Source organism: Sinocyclocheilus anshuiensis, unplaced genomic scaffold (genome assembly GCF_001515605.1).
Source record: "Sinocyclocheilus anshuiensis isolate Anshui unplaced genomic scaffold, SAMN03320099.WGS_v1.1 scaffold491, whole genome shotgun sequence".
NCBI classification, from domain to species: Eukaryota; Metazoa; Chordata; class Actinopteri; order Cypriniformes; family Cyprinidae; genus Sinocyclocheilus; species Sinocyclocheilus anshuiensis.
Window position 1 is genome coordinate 1,097,165 of NW_015551041.1, and position 15,144 is coordinate 1,112,308.

The window sequence follows — 15,144 nt, forward strand, 5'->3', positions numbered from 1 at the left end:
GCGACCACCGCGTTGGTCAACTCATAAGCGCTGCAATTTCTGTTGCATATGAGAAACATCAAACGGCAAACGAAACTGAAAGCATAACGAACTCACTGCGTCAGCACGAGCGCGAAGGTGCGCACAGCAAAAATTACGCGCATATTGAGGAAACGATGGATGGTTTTCAAGCGAAAGTCAAGTAAAAGACCGCTTCTTAAACCAGAGATGGTGAAGATGCTGGTATTCTTGTGGGGGGAAAAAACATGCAAGCACTGTCACTGTTAGTTTTACTTTTCTTTTTGTTTTCATTTTTGAAAAACTTGTTATCTTTGCTGTTTACCTCACATTACGCTATGGAGGCTCTCTTTTATTTATTTGATTCCTCAGTGTTTGCTAAATGTTCTGTAATTTATTACTCTGTATTAGGGATGTGCATCTCCATGACTGAGGCGGATCCGATACGCATCTCGATGCATAGCCAACGATACGATATATTAAAGATGCATATGAAGCAGCTACCGATGCGAAGCGATACGATTCACCCCTATTACGATGCAGTGCAATCCGATTTCGATTCGATTCAATTCAACACAATGTGATTCGATTCAATGGAGAAAATATGATCACTTTTAATGCCTCGAGGCCTTTTTCATAAAACAAGTTAACCAAATAAGCCAGGCTTATTTCAGTTAGTCTGACTCATTGTCAAATGATGGCTGGTAGGAAAACAAAGTTCTTTATGAACCGCAGGATTGCATTTAATAAAGATTTAAATGCAAAAGGAAAGGCAGTAGAGCTGACTATTTCTGTCAATGGTAAGTTTGTGATAACGTAAGAAAAGTAGTTTAAATGTTTTGCCACTTGCTTGAGCAACTTAATATATACATCTAAAGTAAATGCAAAAGTAAATAACATTGAATGTGTTGCTAATGTTTATTGTTTAAACATGTCTGTGAAAGATTGTATTACTGTACTGTGTAAAAAAAAGAATTGCAATGCTGAAAAAGCAATTTCAGTGACAATGTTTGGATTTGAAATCAAAATAATGGATAAATGTTGTGTTTGTGGTAAACGGCCACGGATCAGTAGCAGACTCCTGTGTAAAAGCTGCTTCTCCTCTCACAAGAGTCACCTAAGAGAAGAATTCCCCCCATTTTCAAAAATGAAATTCAGGCCCTGAATAAATGTCTAAAGATCCTGATTGGAGTATCACTATAAATAGTTATAAATGATAAAAAAAGAAGGCTTTAAAAAGATCGGTATCGGGCTGTTTACCTCACATTACGCTATGGAGGCTCTCTTTTATTTATTTGATTCCTCAGTGTTTGCTAAATGTTCTGTAATTTATTACTCTGTATTAGGGATGTGCATCTCCATGACTGAGGCGGATCCGATACGCATCTCGATGCATAGCCAACGATACGATATATTAAAGATGCATATGAAGCAGCTACCGATGCGAAGCGATACGATTCACCCCTATTACGATGCAGTGCAATCCGATTTCGATTCGATTCAATTCAACACAATGTGATTCGATTCAATGGAGAAAATATGATCACTTTTAATGCCTCGAGGCCTTTTTCATAAAACAAGTTAACCAAATAAGCCAGGCTTATTTCAGTTAGTCTGACTCATTGTCAAATGATGGCTGGTAGGAAAACAAAGTTCTTTATGAACCGCAGGATTGCATTTAATAAAGATTTAAATGCAAAAGGAAAAGCAGTAGAGCTGACTATTTCAATGGTAAGTTTGTGATAACGTAAGAAAAGTAGTTTAAATGTTTTGCCACTTGCTTGAGCAACTTAATATATACATCTAAAGTAAATGCAAAAGTAAATAACATTGAATGTGTTGCTAATGTTTATTGTTTAAACATGTCTGTGAAAGATTGTATTACTGTACTGTGTAAAAAAAAGAATTGCAATGCTGAAAAAGCAATTTCAGTGACAATGTTTGGATTTGAAATCAAAATAATGGATAAATGTTGTGTTTGTGGTAAACGGCCACGGATCAGTAGCAGACTCCTGTGTAAAAGCTGCTTCTCCTCTCACAAGAGTCACCTAAGAGAAGAATTCCCCCCATTTTCAAAAATGAAATTCAGGCCCTGAATAAATGTCTAAAGATCCTGATTGGAGTATCACTATAAATAGGTATAAATTATAAAAAGAAGGCTTTAAAAACATCAGTATCGGTAATCGGTATCGGCAGATACTGCTTTCTGTGATCAGCGATCAGTGATCGGCCTCAAAAATCCTGATCGGAGCACCCCTACTACTCGGTATATACTGTAATACAGCATGTGTTGTGTGCCATGCCTCATCTTATTCGTTTTTGTATATCTTACTGATTTATTGTTGTTGTGCTTTTTAATTAAGAATAACAGTGAATCCATCTTTTGTTTTAGTCTTAAAAAAATAAAGGTGTGTAGATGTAAGCAAAACAGTGACAACAAGATCGCAAATTCGAAAGTGAAAGCATCTGAAGCTCCGCAGCTTAACACAGCAAAAGAGGAACTCCAATTCAAAATTCAAATCACATAATACTACTGATGATAAAGAACGGGCTGAATGTTAACCACTTTCGTTTCCATATAACTATAAACTATGATAAAAGTTCATCAGCATGCATTGAATGATCCCATGTTGTAGCACAAAAAAAATTTTTAAATATTGCGACCAAAGTATGTGCTTGTGCGACCAGCTGAGAAAGTTAGTTGCAAAAGAGCGACCAGTGGGAAGAATGAGTCTGGAGCCCCGTATGTTATACATATACATTTTTGCATTTTAACAAATTTAATAAATCATTGTATTATTCATAATTTTAACATCTTTATTTGCTTGATTTTAAATTAATTTTAATAACAATAATTATTTAAAATATATCAAACATTACTCTCTCAAAGAGGAATGTTTAAAATATTAATATATTTTAACAAAGTAATAGTAGTTTCAAACAAATTATTATTTTTAAATAATTACAATAATACAGTGGTGTGAAAAAGGGTTGGCCCCCTTCCTGATTTCTTATTTTTTTGCATGTTTGTCACACTTTAATGTTTCAGATCATCAAACAAATTTAAAAGAAATCAGGAAGGGGGCCAACACTTTTTCACACCACTATAAATAATCAATTTAAAGTCAAAGATTACTCTCATATAGAGGAGTTAAAAATATTAATATATTTTAATTAATTATGAATAGTAGTTTCTATCTAATTATTATTGTTGTTGTTAATTGCAATAATAAATAATTAGTTTAAAAAAGATTGCTCTCATAAAGGAATTGTAAATATTAACAATAACAAATTTTTATTAGTAGTGGTAGTAGTTTCTTTATTATTATTATATTTCGTTAAAATATATTGTTTATATTTTTTAAATTCCTCTTTGTGGGAGAAATCTTAATTTAATTAAAATTAATTATGCTTATTTCAATTTACATTATTTACAAATATTACATTTACATTTAGTCATTTAGCAGATGCTTTTATCCAAAGCGACTTACAAATGAGGACAAGGTCGAATTTTTCACTGTTTTCTAGTTGTATTTACACTGTTCTATGATTTATGTTTTGTGATATCTGGAGTTTATTTTCTACCCAAAATGACCCATTCATACTCAAACACAATCCACTGATTGTTACCATCATTGTTTATTGTGTACCAAGTAGGGCTGTGCGATATTGAAGAAAATTGCGATATTCGATATGCGATACGATAATGTGCCACATGCTCAGATGAAACAGTTTTACTCAGCTGTTGCTGAGTCAGTTCTGTGAACTTCTATAACTATCTTGTGTCATATATATATATATGGTTATTTGTATGTATGTATGAATGTACCAAGAGTTCCTGTAAAACCACAACCAATTCCTTGTGTTTGCGCACACTTAAGTGGTGAATAAATCTCATTCTGATTCTGATTCTAATAAGAAAGCACCCCTACAACAACTTATGAAAGTGAACGGTAGTGTTTTACTCGAGCATTACATAAAAATGTCATTTTAACATTAGTGTAATCATTTTAACGTGAGTTTAGGAACTGAATAATAAAAAGGAAAAATAAAACACTACGTAGTATTTACTCTTTGAATTCAATATGCACTGATTCTTATTTAAGCTACAAAAGTTATTGAGGTAAGAGCAGTGAGTGATTTTCTCTTTGTGTTTTGTTCATGGCCCCAAATATTGCAAGCTGTAGCGATATGCATATTGCGATATGTACATTTGCGATATTTCGATATATTGCACAGCCCTAGTCTTAATTATTGCCACAAAGTTTGGGTATACTTTTCTTAGTTTGTGCTTAAACTAACAGGAAACATTAGCTTTGCTGTTATTTTGGTGTTGCTAATAATTTCCACTCTGTTCTTATCAAATTTGTGTTTGAAATTAATTTCGTTTTGTGAGGAGAACTGTTGAGGAAAAATAATATAACCCAATTTTAAGTTTATCATGGTGAAGTTAGACATTCTGGCGGTGATTGTAAGAATGATAAATGCATGTTGATGTCATATAATAATGTCTTGAATAAAATATGCCTATTTTCCGATGTTTCTCTTTCTTTTTGGCATTATCGCCTGTGTAGACACATTTCATGATGGTAAGTTTAATTTCCTTAATTATAACAATTGCAGCGTTGTTTTTAAACTTGTAGTCAAGCTATAACGTATTTGATATTTATCATGCATGACTAAAATCATGCATGATAAATATCTTGGCTACCTTGTATACCAATTATATTTGTACTTATATTTAAATATAATTAATCTTTAATCCTTATCCAGTAATCTGAATAACTGGAAAAGCACTGAAAAAATTTCTGTCATAGCCTTGTTAGTGCTCAAGTTACTCAACACCTAGACACTTATGTTAGTATGTGAAATTACATATGAGATTCTTAAGGATACTAGTGTTGTCATTAAAACCAAAATGGATTCATTTGACCCAGCCTTGATAGAACCGGGTTGGAGTGTCCAGTTCTGGCATACAAAGACACTTTTGTCGAAGTCTGTGAATAAAAGGAAAGGCTTTGGTTCTACTGTACATCATACCCTCTGGAAACTTCCGCAGTCCTAGTCATATTCGAGCCACCAGAGTTGCCTGGATTCAGTGCCAGTGAGCTGACCGCTGGCCTCCAGAAGTTTGCAGCAAGTTTTCAGATACTCAAGGAATGAAAAGTTCTCTTGTGCGAGGCGTAGCCCAGCCGATGCAGTCCTTAAACAATGATATCATTTGTAACGAGGGATTTGCCAAGGCACACCCCGAAATTGTTGCTGATCACAGAAAAGCCTCATTGATTTTGATTGGTGAATGCATTCCTCTTTGAATGTCAACCTCTTGTTTTCTAAATGAGCCGTTTTTGTGGTTGGATGTTGCTCAGATTTGGCAGTATCCTGCTTTTTTGATGTGCTACACATTTTATTTGTCTGTGTGCATCAACTTGAGGTGTTTTCACATGATTGCATCATTTGTTTCCCTCTGTTATGGTTGTTTAGGGTGAGCTTAAACTCAATAACACCATCTGGACGACAGTCAAATTATTTAATGCAAGTCGGAAATATGTTACTTCACATTTTTTCCACAGAGCCTGTTTACAGGGTTAGCATATTTCTATTTATGTTTCTAGGTGGTTGCTAGGGTGTTATGGGCAGATTCTTTGATGAAAATCAGTGGGATTTTTTTTCTTTGGTTGTACAAGTTCAGATTGAGTTCTGCATCAAAGTGTATTGCATGAGGTTAGAGGGATTGTTCAAATCTCTACCGCAAGTATATGTGACAGATGATTTATGTGATGAGGAGTAATAATAATATATGCCTTAGCAAACAACACTAATAAATTGTCTTGTTAAACACAGGTATAGCTTCAAGTGGCAAACAAGTGGATTATGAGAGTGAGATATTAATAGCTCATTGCTTTACTTGGCAAGTGCGGTAAAGACAGTTGGTTACTTAAATTGAAACAAAGTTTCTTCCTTCCACTTTTTGCAGACCACTTGTGGCATTATTTTATTGCACAGTTCATTTCCCAATATTTTTTTTATATTAGTTTTGTTTTTTTATTATTCCTTTGTTTTGAGGTTTGTTTGTTTGTCTTGTTTTTGTTTTATTTGTTTTTTTTTAGTTCATTTTGTTTTTATTTTTGTTTAGTGGTTTTGTTTGTATTTTGTCTTGTTTTTGTTTAGTTTTCATTTTGTCTTATTTTGTAGGGTTTTTTTGTTTGTTTTTTGTTTTGTGTTTTTAGTCTTCATTTTTTTATTGTTTTGTTTAGTTTTTATTTTATTTTGTGTTTTCTTAAAGCGCAACACTCAATTTTATACAATATTTAACTTGCTCCTTGTCTCATCAAGGGGTTCTTGGCCTAAAAATGCCGGTCTACTATGATACAAACAAAATGGTTTCATTAATGCATTAATCAGTGCATTAATTCCTTGTACCTGTACTCAGGCATTTTGAAAAATAACTGTTAAAACTCACAAATTCGGACATATTTGAAATAGCAAGCTACTACAACGACAATTAGTTTCCTGTCTTTAGGTGATTCATGCTATTCCTATGTTTGGGGAGTATAAAATTAGGTAGTCCGAGCAGCAGGGGAAGACTGTGTTTTTAAAGGGAAGTGTGTTATATCCTCACTGTAAGGGCTTCTGTGGATTGCGCAGATGTTGGCGCCCCTTTTGCCGTCTGCTGCTCTAGCCAGCACCCTTCAACCCATAGTGCTCATCACCCACCAACGCCTGCGTGCCAATACAGGAAGACCGTTTTAGTCTCGGCAGCTCAAACAGGAAGTGACTTCATGTTGTGGAGCTCGCTGCAGCTTTCAAACCAGAGCTACTTTGCATTGAACAGATTGGCAGTCAGCGTTGGTTGACATATTAATGAGGTCAAGACGCTCAGTGTCATATAATATGTAGTTCACAAGCACACCGCATGCACCGCGCTTCTTGTGAAAATAAGGTGGGAGGATTGAACCAGTGTGAATTTCACTGTTACACACAAAGAATGATAGAAAACTGTTGCAAATAGCTGCAAAAGGTATCAAAACCAACGTGCACAGTCTTTGAAGTAAACAAAACGGAGCCTGTTTACTTTCTTAATGACCATTCCTGGTTATATTGTGCACAAATTAATGGCATCGATGAATAAAATCAAGGCCCTCATCTTATTTTTGTTGAAATACATCACATTACGAAAGAAAAATAGGTTGCGAATGCTGTTGCATGTTGACTTTTAAAGTTCTTTTTCTGTTTAAGAATATATAACTTGTTAGATTTCCGCCTACAACTTTCTGTTATTTTGTTCACTTCTAATGTAGAGCAGAAATGTTTCAGGTAAATTTGGTTTCTGCTTCCAGGTGCAGTTTAATTCCCGTAAGAAATCGTCCCTAACTGCCTGCTAATTTGTTCCCATGAGAGTGTTGTGTGAGGATGGCAGACTTGCAGGTGTCATTTGTTTTAGTTTAAGTTCAAGTTCAGTTCAGAAGTTTCTTCTCCCTACAAAACTTGTCATAGTGGAAAGAGAGCAATAATAACTTCACGTTGCTCATCACCACGAAAGTGAAACGTTTTTTTAATTTTTTTTTACTTCTCATTTCTGCTTTCTGGTGTTCTCAGTTCTCAAGCTGTGGTGTGAGTTAATTTTTTCAATAGTAATATATTTTTATTTGTGGAACAGCACAGTTTTATTTAACCTCATGTTAACATGAAGAGACCAAAAGTCTCATAGCCGGATCTTTGAGTAAACCGTACTAGATCTAATCTAGTGGCCACTTGGACCAGAAGAATCAGACTGACATGTAAAATCTGAAATCTATAGACTAGCATGAAAAAGAAAAACAAATATTTAGTTTATTTAATTTCACATATTTAAATATAAATAATGGCAACAGTCTCCAAAAATGAATGTACAAAAACCCTAAAAATGTGTGTGTGTACATGTATATATACTCTCAAAACAAGAAGTGACCTAATTTGTGATTATGGTCTATGTAGAGTTCCTGAGTATCTAAAAGATGTCAATTATTGGCCATATAGGTTCATCAGTATATTTAGCTTTAGTTAGAGGCTTTTCCAAGTGTAAAGTGTTACACGCTGCTCACGCTGAATATTTAACAGGCTTTTTGCAAGCATGCTTGCTGCTCAGCCCTTCTTCCTGTCTGAGGCATCGGAAAATCTACAGCCGCCACTTCCCCTTTGAAAGTGTGTGTGCTTGAACAGTGTTTGCTGACATGCTTGGTACATCTAATTTTGAGTCATTGCTAAAGTTCATTTTCTGTATCTTTATTACTTGTAAATGCTTTTCAGGATTTAGCATTGAAGCGCATGTTCAGTGTTGTTAATGTTATTTGAGTGTTTGATTAAATAGTATTGTTTTGTTTTTTTTATTTAAAGTGCATCCAATAATGACTTTTTTTTTTATTCACAGATCTTTGGCCAGTTCTGGCTGCAGCTGTACGCCTCAGGCTCAGCTCTGATGTTACCGGCTGAAACGGGTCGACTGTGAGAGGACGATTTCCCTCAGTTATGTCTACCTTTGAGGTAACACAAACCTTGAAATGTTGCCATTTGGCTATAATGTGAATTATGAATTTAATTCATTCATACAGCATCCTGTGTTTGTACATCAAAGGCTTTTCCTTATATTCCCATTCCCCCCTCTAGACGATCTGGCCTCCCGGCACCGAGTGTGTAGCCAGGTACAACTTCCCTGGAACGGCCGACCAGGACTTGCCCATGTGCAAAGGAGATGTCCTTACTATAATTGGAGTAACTAAGGTAAATTTCTAAAATGAATGACAGACATTTTAAAGAGAGAGACGTCATTTATACACCCTCATTTGAACTATCCTTTTAAATATAAAATTTTAAAAATAAAACTTTGAATTTTTATTTATAAACTACCAATTTTCATACACTACCAAAGGTTTGTGGTCAGTAAGATTTTTTCAGTGTTTTCAATAGAAGTATCTTATGGCTCCCCAAGGCTCTATTTATTTGATCCAAGATACAGTAAAAACAGTAATAGTGTAAACTATTATACATTTTTAGCACATTTTAAAATGTAATTTATTCCTTTGATGCTTTACTTCAGGCTTCAGTGTCACATGATCCTTCAGAAATCAATCTAGTATGCCGATTTGTTGTTCAAGAGACATTTGTATTATCAGTGTTGAGAACAGTTGTGCGTCTTAATATTTTTTGGGAATCATTTTTCAGGATTCCTTGATAAATAGAAAGAATTAGAAATATTTTGAATATTTACAAACATTTACTGTGAATTTTTGATCAATATTAACTATTATTTCTGTGAGTAGAAGTATTTAAAAAAAAATCATACTGACCCCAAACCTTTGAACAGTAGTGTACTTTTGAAGTGTTTGTAAATTTGCCAACTAAGTATATTTTAATGCAATACTTAACATAAAAAGAGAAGTTCAGCAGAATATTCACACTACTTTTACCGTACAATAAAAGTGTGATTAGAAACCAGTGACTGCCAAGGTCCCAAAATGGCTTAAAAATATAATAAATGTGCTATACAATACCTTTTTGTGAAGAACAGACTGAAATCTAAGTCAGTATTTGTTGAAATACATTTCAACTCCATTGAAAAGTGCAGCGTGAACATCCTGCTAAATATCTATTTCGTGTTTTACATAAGAAATTGTCATATGTGTTTGGAACAACATATGACAAAATAAATTTTCATTTTTGGGCACCTATTACTTTAAAAATTTGTCTGCTGGTGCTTCCTTCCAGGATTCAAACTGGTACAAAGCGAAAAACGCAGCAGGACGAGAGGGTACCATACCAGCAAACTACGTTCAGAAGAGAGAAGGAGTGAAATCAGGCGGTAAACTGAGCCTTATGCCGTAAGTAGTTTATTTGCATGCTTTTTTTTTTTTATATAAGACGGTTTGTCTTCACTGATCCTCACTTGAACTACAATAAGAGAGTGTTTGTGTGCGTTTCATACATACAAACATTATCGTGCTATATTTAGCATGCGTCACTGATACCATCACAGATCACTTACTACTGTATATCTGTAATAATACACAAATGTCTTCCTGTGTTCCGGTCCACCACAATAACCCAAGGACTCATTTGAATCGGCCAGCTGTTTAAAATAGAAGGAGAAATCAGACAGTTATACAAATGGCAGCACTCAGGCCAGTGGAAAAAGTCCATCTCTCAGCATCTGATATGCAAAGGCCAGAGACATGCATCACGATTAGGGTTCAATTGTAAGAGATGATATTCTTCAATTACTTGCTGTTTTTAGAAGGAACAATGGATATAATGACGCTGATGTCGCAGTTTTATTTAGCATGGCAATGCAGCGTCACGTGAATCCTTCAAACCTGATGTATGGGATCTGGATGTCTGCTTTTAGCCATGTTTAGATGTGTTTGGCTTTAGCAGATTGTGACGGTAGCAGTCGTTTTTTGCCGTCTACTGCACAGCTTTGGTTTATTTTCGATGGTGTGTATGTATATGTGTGGGTAATTGGGAGATACAGATTGGATGTTTGTCATGCCAGGGAAGCCACAGAAGGGCCAGGCAAGGCCAGTGCTCCTTTTGGAAGCCTGTAATTTAGCTTCCTTTTCTCAGTCTTGTGCACAATATTATGTATCTGAATCAGTGTTTCTTACTAAATTTTCCCGATAGCTGGGCCTAAGTACATACTAAACAAAACAATACTATTCTATGTGACACATTTTAGTGTTTTTAAAGTGAAATACCATTACAGGAACACTGTTTTGGTGATTCAAAAGTATTAACACAAGTTCATGAGTTTGTTTTGACTGATTAATTAAAAGAACCAGCTCCTAAGAGTCATTATGAATCACACTATGTTTATTGTTCTAAAATGCTTTTATCCGAAGCGTCTTTCAAATGAGGAACCTCACAAACAATCAGCCATCATTTATTTATATATATATATTGCGTTTATACTAAACAAAACAATAATACAGTGTATGTATTGGGATTTTCTACAGAAAAATACTATTTATTAAAAAATATTCAGAGTATCTGTAACTGCTTCATTACAAAATTATAAAGCATTTGACTGATTCAAATTGATAACTTTCATGAGTCTTTTTGACTGATTCATTAAAAGAACTGGCTCATAAGAGTCATTTGTGAATCTGAATACAGTGACTGAATTCATACTGTATTGGATTGAATTTATACAATTCACAACTGAGGTAAACTACAATTAGAAACAAAACAATACTATTTTCTGACACATTTGAATGTTTATAACATAAAAAATACCATTACAACAGCAGTTTTTTTGTTTTTATTGTGATTCAAAGTGTTAACTCGCAAGTTCGCAAGCCTTTTTCACTTAATTCTCTTAAAGAAACAGCTAATAAGTCATTATTTTGTGAATTGGACTACATTTATTCATTTAGTATTTATCCAAACCAAATTTCAAATGAGGAGCATCACAGGCAATTAGACTATTTCAAATTAAAAATAATTTAATTTCTTTCAGTTCACACTGCATTTATACAAAAAAAAAAAATGCTGTATGATTTTTGTAACATATATTGAGTTTTTTTTTACATAAAATCCTATTTATTACAACAAAGTTCTTTACTGAATTTGTGATTTAGGGCTGCACGATATTGGAAAAAACTCACATATATATTCATATATATTGCAATATGAAAAACAAAATCACCAGATGACTTGAATAGCTCTATTTGGAAAAAAATAATAAATGATTGGGATGATTTTGTAGGTGGGTAAATCAGGATAGAAAATAAACAAATTACAAGCATAGACAAATTTAATAGAACAAAGATACAAAAATGATTGGGATGATTTTGTAGGTGGGTAAATCAGGATAGAAAATAAACAAATTACAAGCATAGACAAATTTAATAGAACAAAGATACAAATGAAATAAACTGCTAAGTAAGTCGAACAGTATTCAGGTACAGAAATTGAATAATCAAATGTAAAATAACATTGCATAGTCTTCATTGTATAAATTAAATCTAACAAATCTGTGTTAAAGCTAAAAGAAAGTGATTTTTCTCTCTGTGTTTTGTTGTTTGATTAACATTCATGACACAGAAGTTGTGAACAGAATTCAGTGTTCACGTGCATCTGCGGGGCTCTCACCATGTCTACACCGGACGCGAGCGGCACGACGTGACAAAATACTATAGAACTCATTATATGATGCTGTCTGACAACACTGGATGCGGCGCGTCACGACAAATCCCCGACAGTAAACGGATGCCTCATTTATGACAAACTGACACACAAAATTCAAATGATTTGAAGCGGGCGCTTTGTCGTGTCCAGTGTTGACAGACTATAGATGTAGCGACACGACAACTGTTGTGTCCGGTGTAGACATGATGCTTGTGTGTGAGCAAAGAAAACGGTCAGTGAAAATTTTTGGCTTTAGTAGCTCTTCACCATATAGAACTATTTGCCGGCTCAGGGTACTGACCCACCAAAGGCCGTCCGATTAGAGACGAAACGAAGATGCACTTGTTTTATGAGAATAACCCATTTATTGTCACCACTCAACAGACTGTGTGGTCGTGGCTGTGGTCTTTTTTTGCATTCACGCGCAACACTTTGTCCAAAAGGCGATCTTTAAACAGTCCAAAAACAATGATGTCGCAGAAACTTAAGCATCCGACCCATATCCCGCTGCACTGAACTTCAGTCTCTGTGAGGGCGGGGGAGATCATGTGGTCAAGGTTTCTGGATGCTGATTGGCTCAGGTGAAGTGGTCTGTGTATGTACGTGTTTCAACATGTAGAAGGAGAGATTTAAGAGAGAGGTTAGAATAATAGAAACCCATAGCCTTTTTTACAGTCAGTATACTAAACATCGCACATCCTGCAATGTGAATATCGCGGATGCGCACATTGCGATATCGATGCTGAAATGATATATCGTGCAGCCCTAAGGTGTTTTTATGATTCATGTGTTTTTCAGATTCATGATTCAAAGCGCAACACTGATTCAAAATGATAACTTGTGGGTTCATGAGTCTTTTTGACCAATTCATTAAAAGAACAGGCTCCCCCTGTAGTCAAAAATTTGATCATCAAAATAACATATTTAAATGTTTTTTCTTGTGAAAATAATTTTCTCATGCCTTAAAATAGCTTGAATGTAACTCTACACCCTTGCCTCATTTACTATATGCAGATCTATGAATATGCAAATTAGCCCCGCCTCTACTCAGTCACACCAGCCAGAGCCTCCTGATCCACGGGTAATGACTGATAAAACTGTTTTTACTAGCGGACAACTACAGTGGATACTGTAACATTCGTTAAAGTGAATTACTTGACGATGTTGTGTCCTCAAAATGCCTTGAAGATAATGCTTGAATGCAGCCAAGTTTGTGATTCCAATTCGCACCCGCGAGCATATGCGAGTGAAGTGCGGACGCCAATGCGGGAGAGGTGGGTCTGACTCCGGGCTACTTTTACACTGTTGCCGCAGGTTATTATCAAGTTAGCGGTTCTAAATACAAATAAATATGCGGTAACAGCACATGCCATCGTGAAAATAGTGAAAATATCAACAGCTAGCGAAACATCTACAGAAAAATATACTGGATTAACCTGGCTGCCTTCTCACTAGAACCCCTGCTTTGCAGCACAGTTCATGATGTGCTAATGATACGATCCCTTGACGTGATTGGTTATTGATTTTTGTGACGTAGCAAAAAAAGGGCCGTTTCAAACCGCGTTTCTGGGACTGCCTTTGGGGAAACTTCAGTTTTAAGGAGAAAATACTCAGCAGTGGTGTTGATTAATGGATTGGCACATAGTTTGTCTAAAAGCATATTAAAAAGAACATATAGACAAATATGTTTTGTCTATATTGTCTAATCAACATAAAAAACTTGATTTTCACTACAGGGGGTAGCAAACACTCTTATCCAAACATCACAAGCAGTTTGTTTTAATTAAAAAAATGTATCTCTGGCCTTTTCATCGAATAATGAATCAACGTGTCAGACAGATTCAAAACTAAAACTTCTGGGTTCCTGGGTCTTTCTGACTGATTCATTAAACGAACTAGCTCATAAGAGTCATTTGTTAGTAAGTGTGCAATTGTGTGATGCTTACAGATTTTATGCACTTTACACTTTATAAACTTCACCAACTGACTGAAAACTATTCTTCATCAGACCACCGCAACACAAAATATGCTTTGATATGACTTGTAAATGATGAACAGATCAAACACATGTCTTTTATCTGTGGTCACTCAGATGGTTCCATGGAAAGATCACACGCGAGCAGGCCGAGAGGCTGCTTTACCCCCCAGAGACAGGCCTCTTCCTGGTGCGTGAGAGCACCAACTACCCCGGCGACTACACCCTGTGTGTCAGCTGCGACGGCAAGGTGGAGCATTACCGCATCATCTACCACAACAGCAAACTGTCCATCGATGAGGAGGAGTACTTTGAAAACCTCATGCAGCTCATGGAGGTGAGGGTTACTGGCTTATGACCTGCTTTAAGTTGTTGTTTTCGTAGCTAACAGGTCTATTTATGGTCTTATAGATTATTGTTAAAATACTTGTATAGTCAGCACAAGCACACTCCAAAGTTAGCCCAGCGGGTTGTGAAACCAACAGGCTTCTTCCTGAGAGTCCTCTCACTGCCTCGTCAACATTTTCAAATTGATCACCACTCACAGATACAAAAATAGCCCTAACAGGAAGTCAGTCCACATCAGACGCGCTGGCTACACAGATGAGCCAGAGAAAGCAAAATGAAATGGTAATTCTTATTAATTATATGTATTTATAGATTTTTTATATATATGTGACCCTGGACCACAAAACCAGTCATAAGGGTCAATTTTTTTAAATTGAGATGTACACATTGTTACGATAGGACAACATTTGGCTGAGATACAACTATCTGAAAATCTGGAATCTGAGGGGGCAATTCTTAGCAATGTATATTACTAATCAAAAATTAAGTTTTGATATATTTACGGTAGGAAATTCACAAAATATCTTCATGGAACATGATCTTTACTTAATATCCTAATGATTTTTGGCATAAAAGAAAAATCGATCATTTTGACCCATACGTTGGGTATTGCTACGAATATACCCGTGCTACTTATGACTGGTTTTGTGCTCCAGGGTCAC

At 35.4% G+C, this 15,144-nt stretch overlaps 1 protein-coding gene across 2 annotated transcripts in view; it reads left to right on the forward strand.

The window, feature by feature from the left end:
• Positions 1-15,144, forward strand: part of LOC107661474 (tyrosine-protein kinase CSK-like) — a 35,364-nt gene that overhangs the window by 13,835 nt on the left and 6,385 nt on the right. Inside the window, exons 2-5 of one of the 2 annotated variants that reach the window (XM_016451083.1) lie at positions 8,408-8,520; positions 8,644-8,757; positions 9,742-9,854; positions 14,252-14,471. In XM_016451083.1, coding sequence (XP_016306569.1) covers positions 8,506-8,520; positions 8,644-8,757; positions 9,742-9,854; positions 14,252-14,471 — 462 coding nt within the window. In that variant the 5' untranslated portion in view covers positions 8,408-8,505. The remainder of the gene's footprint in view (positions 1-8,407; positions 8,521-8,643; positions 8,758-9,741; positions 9,855-14,251; positions 14,472-15,144) is intronic. The other variant, XM_016451084.1, reaches the window with a different exon arrangement.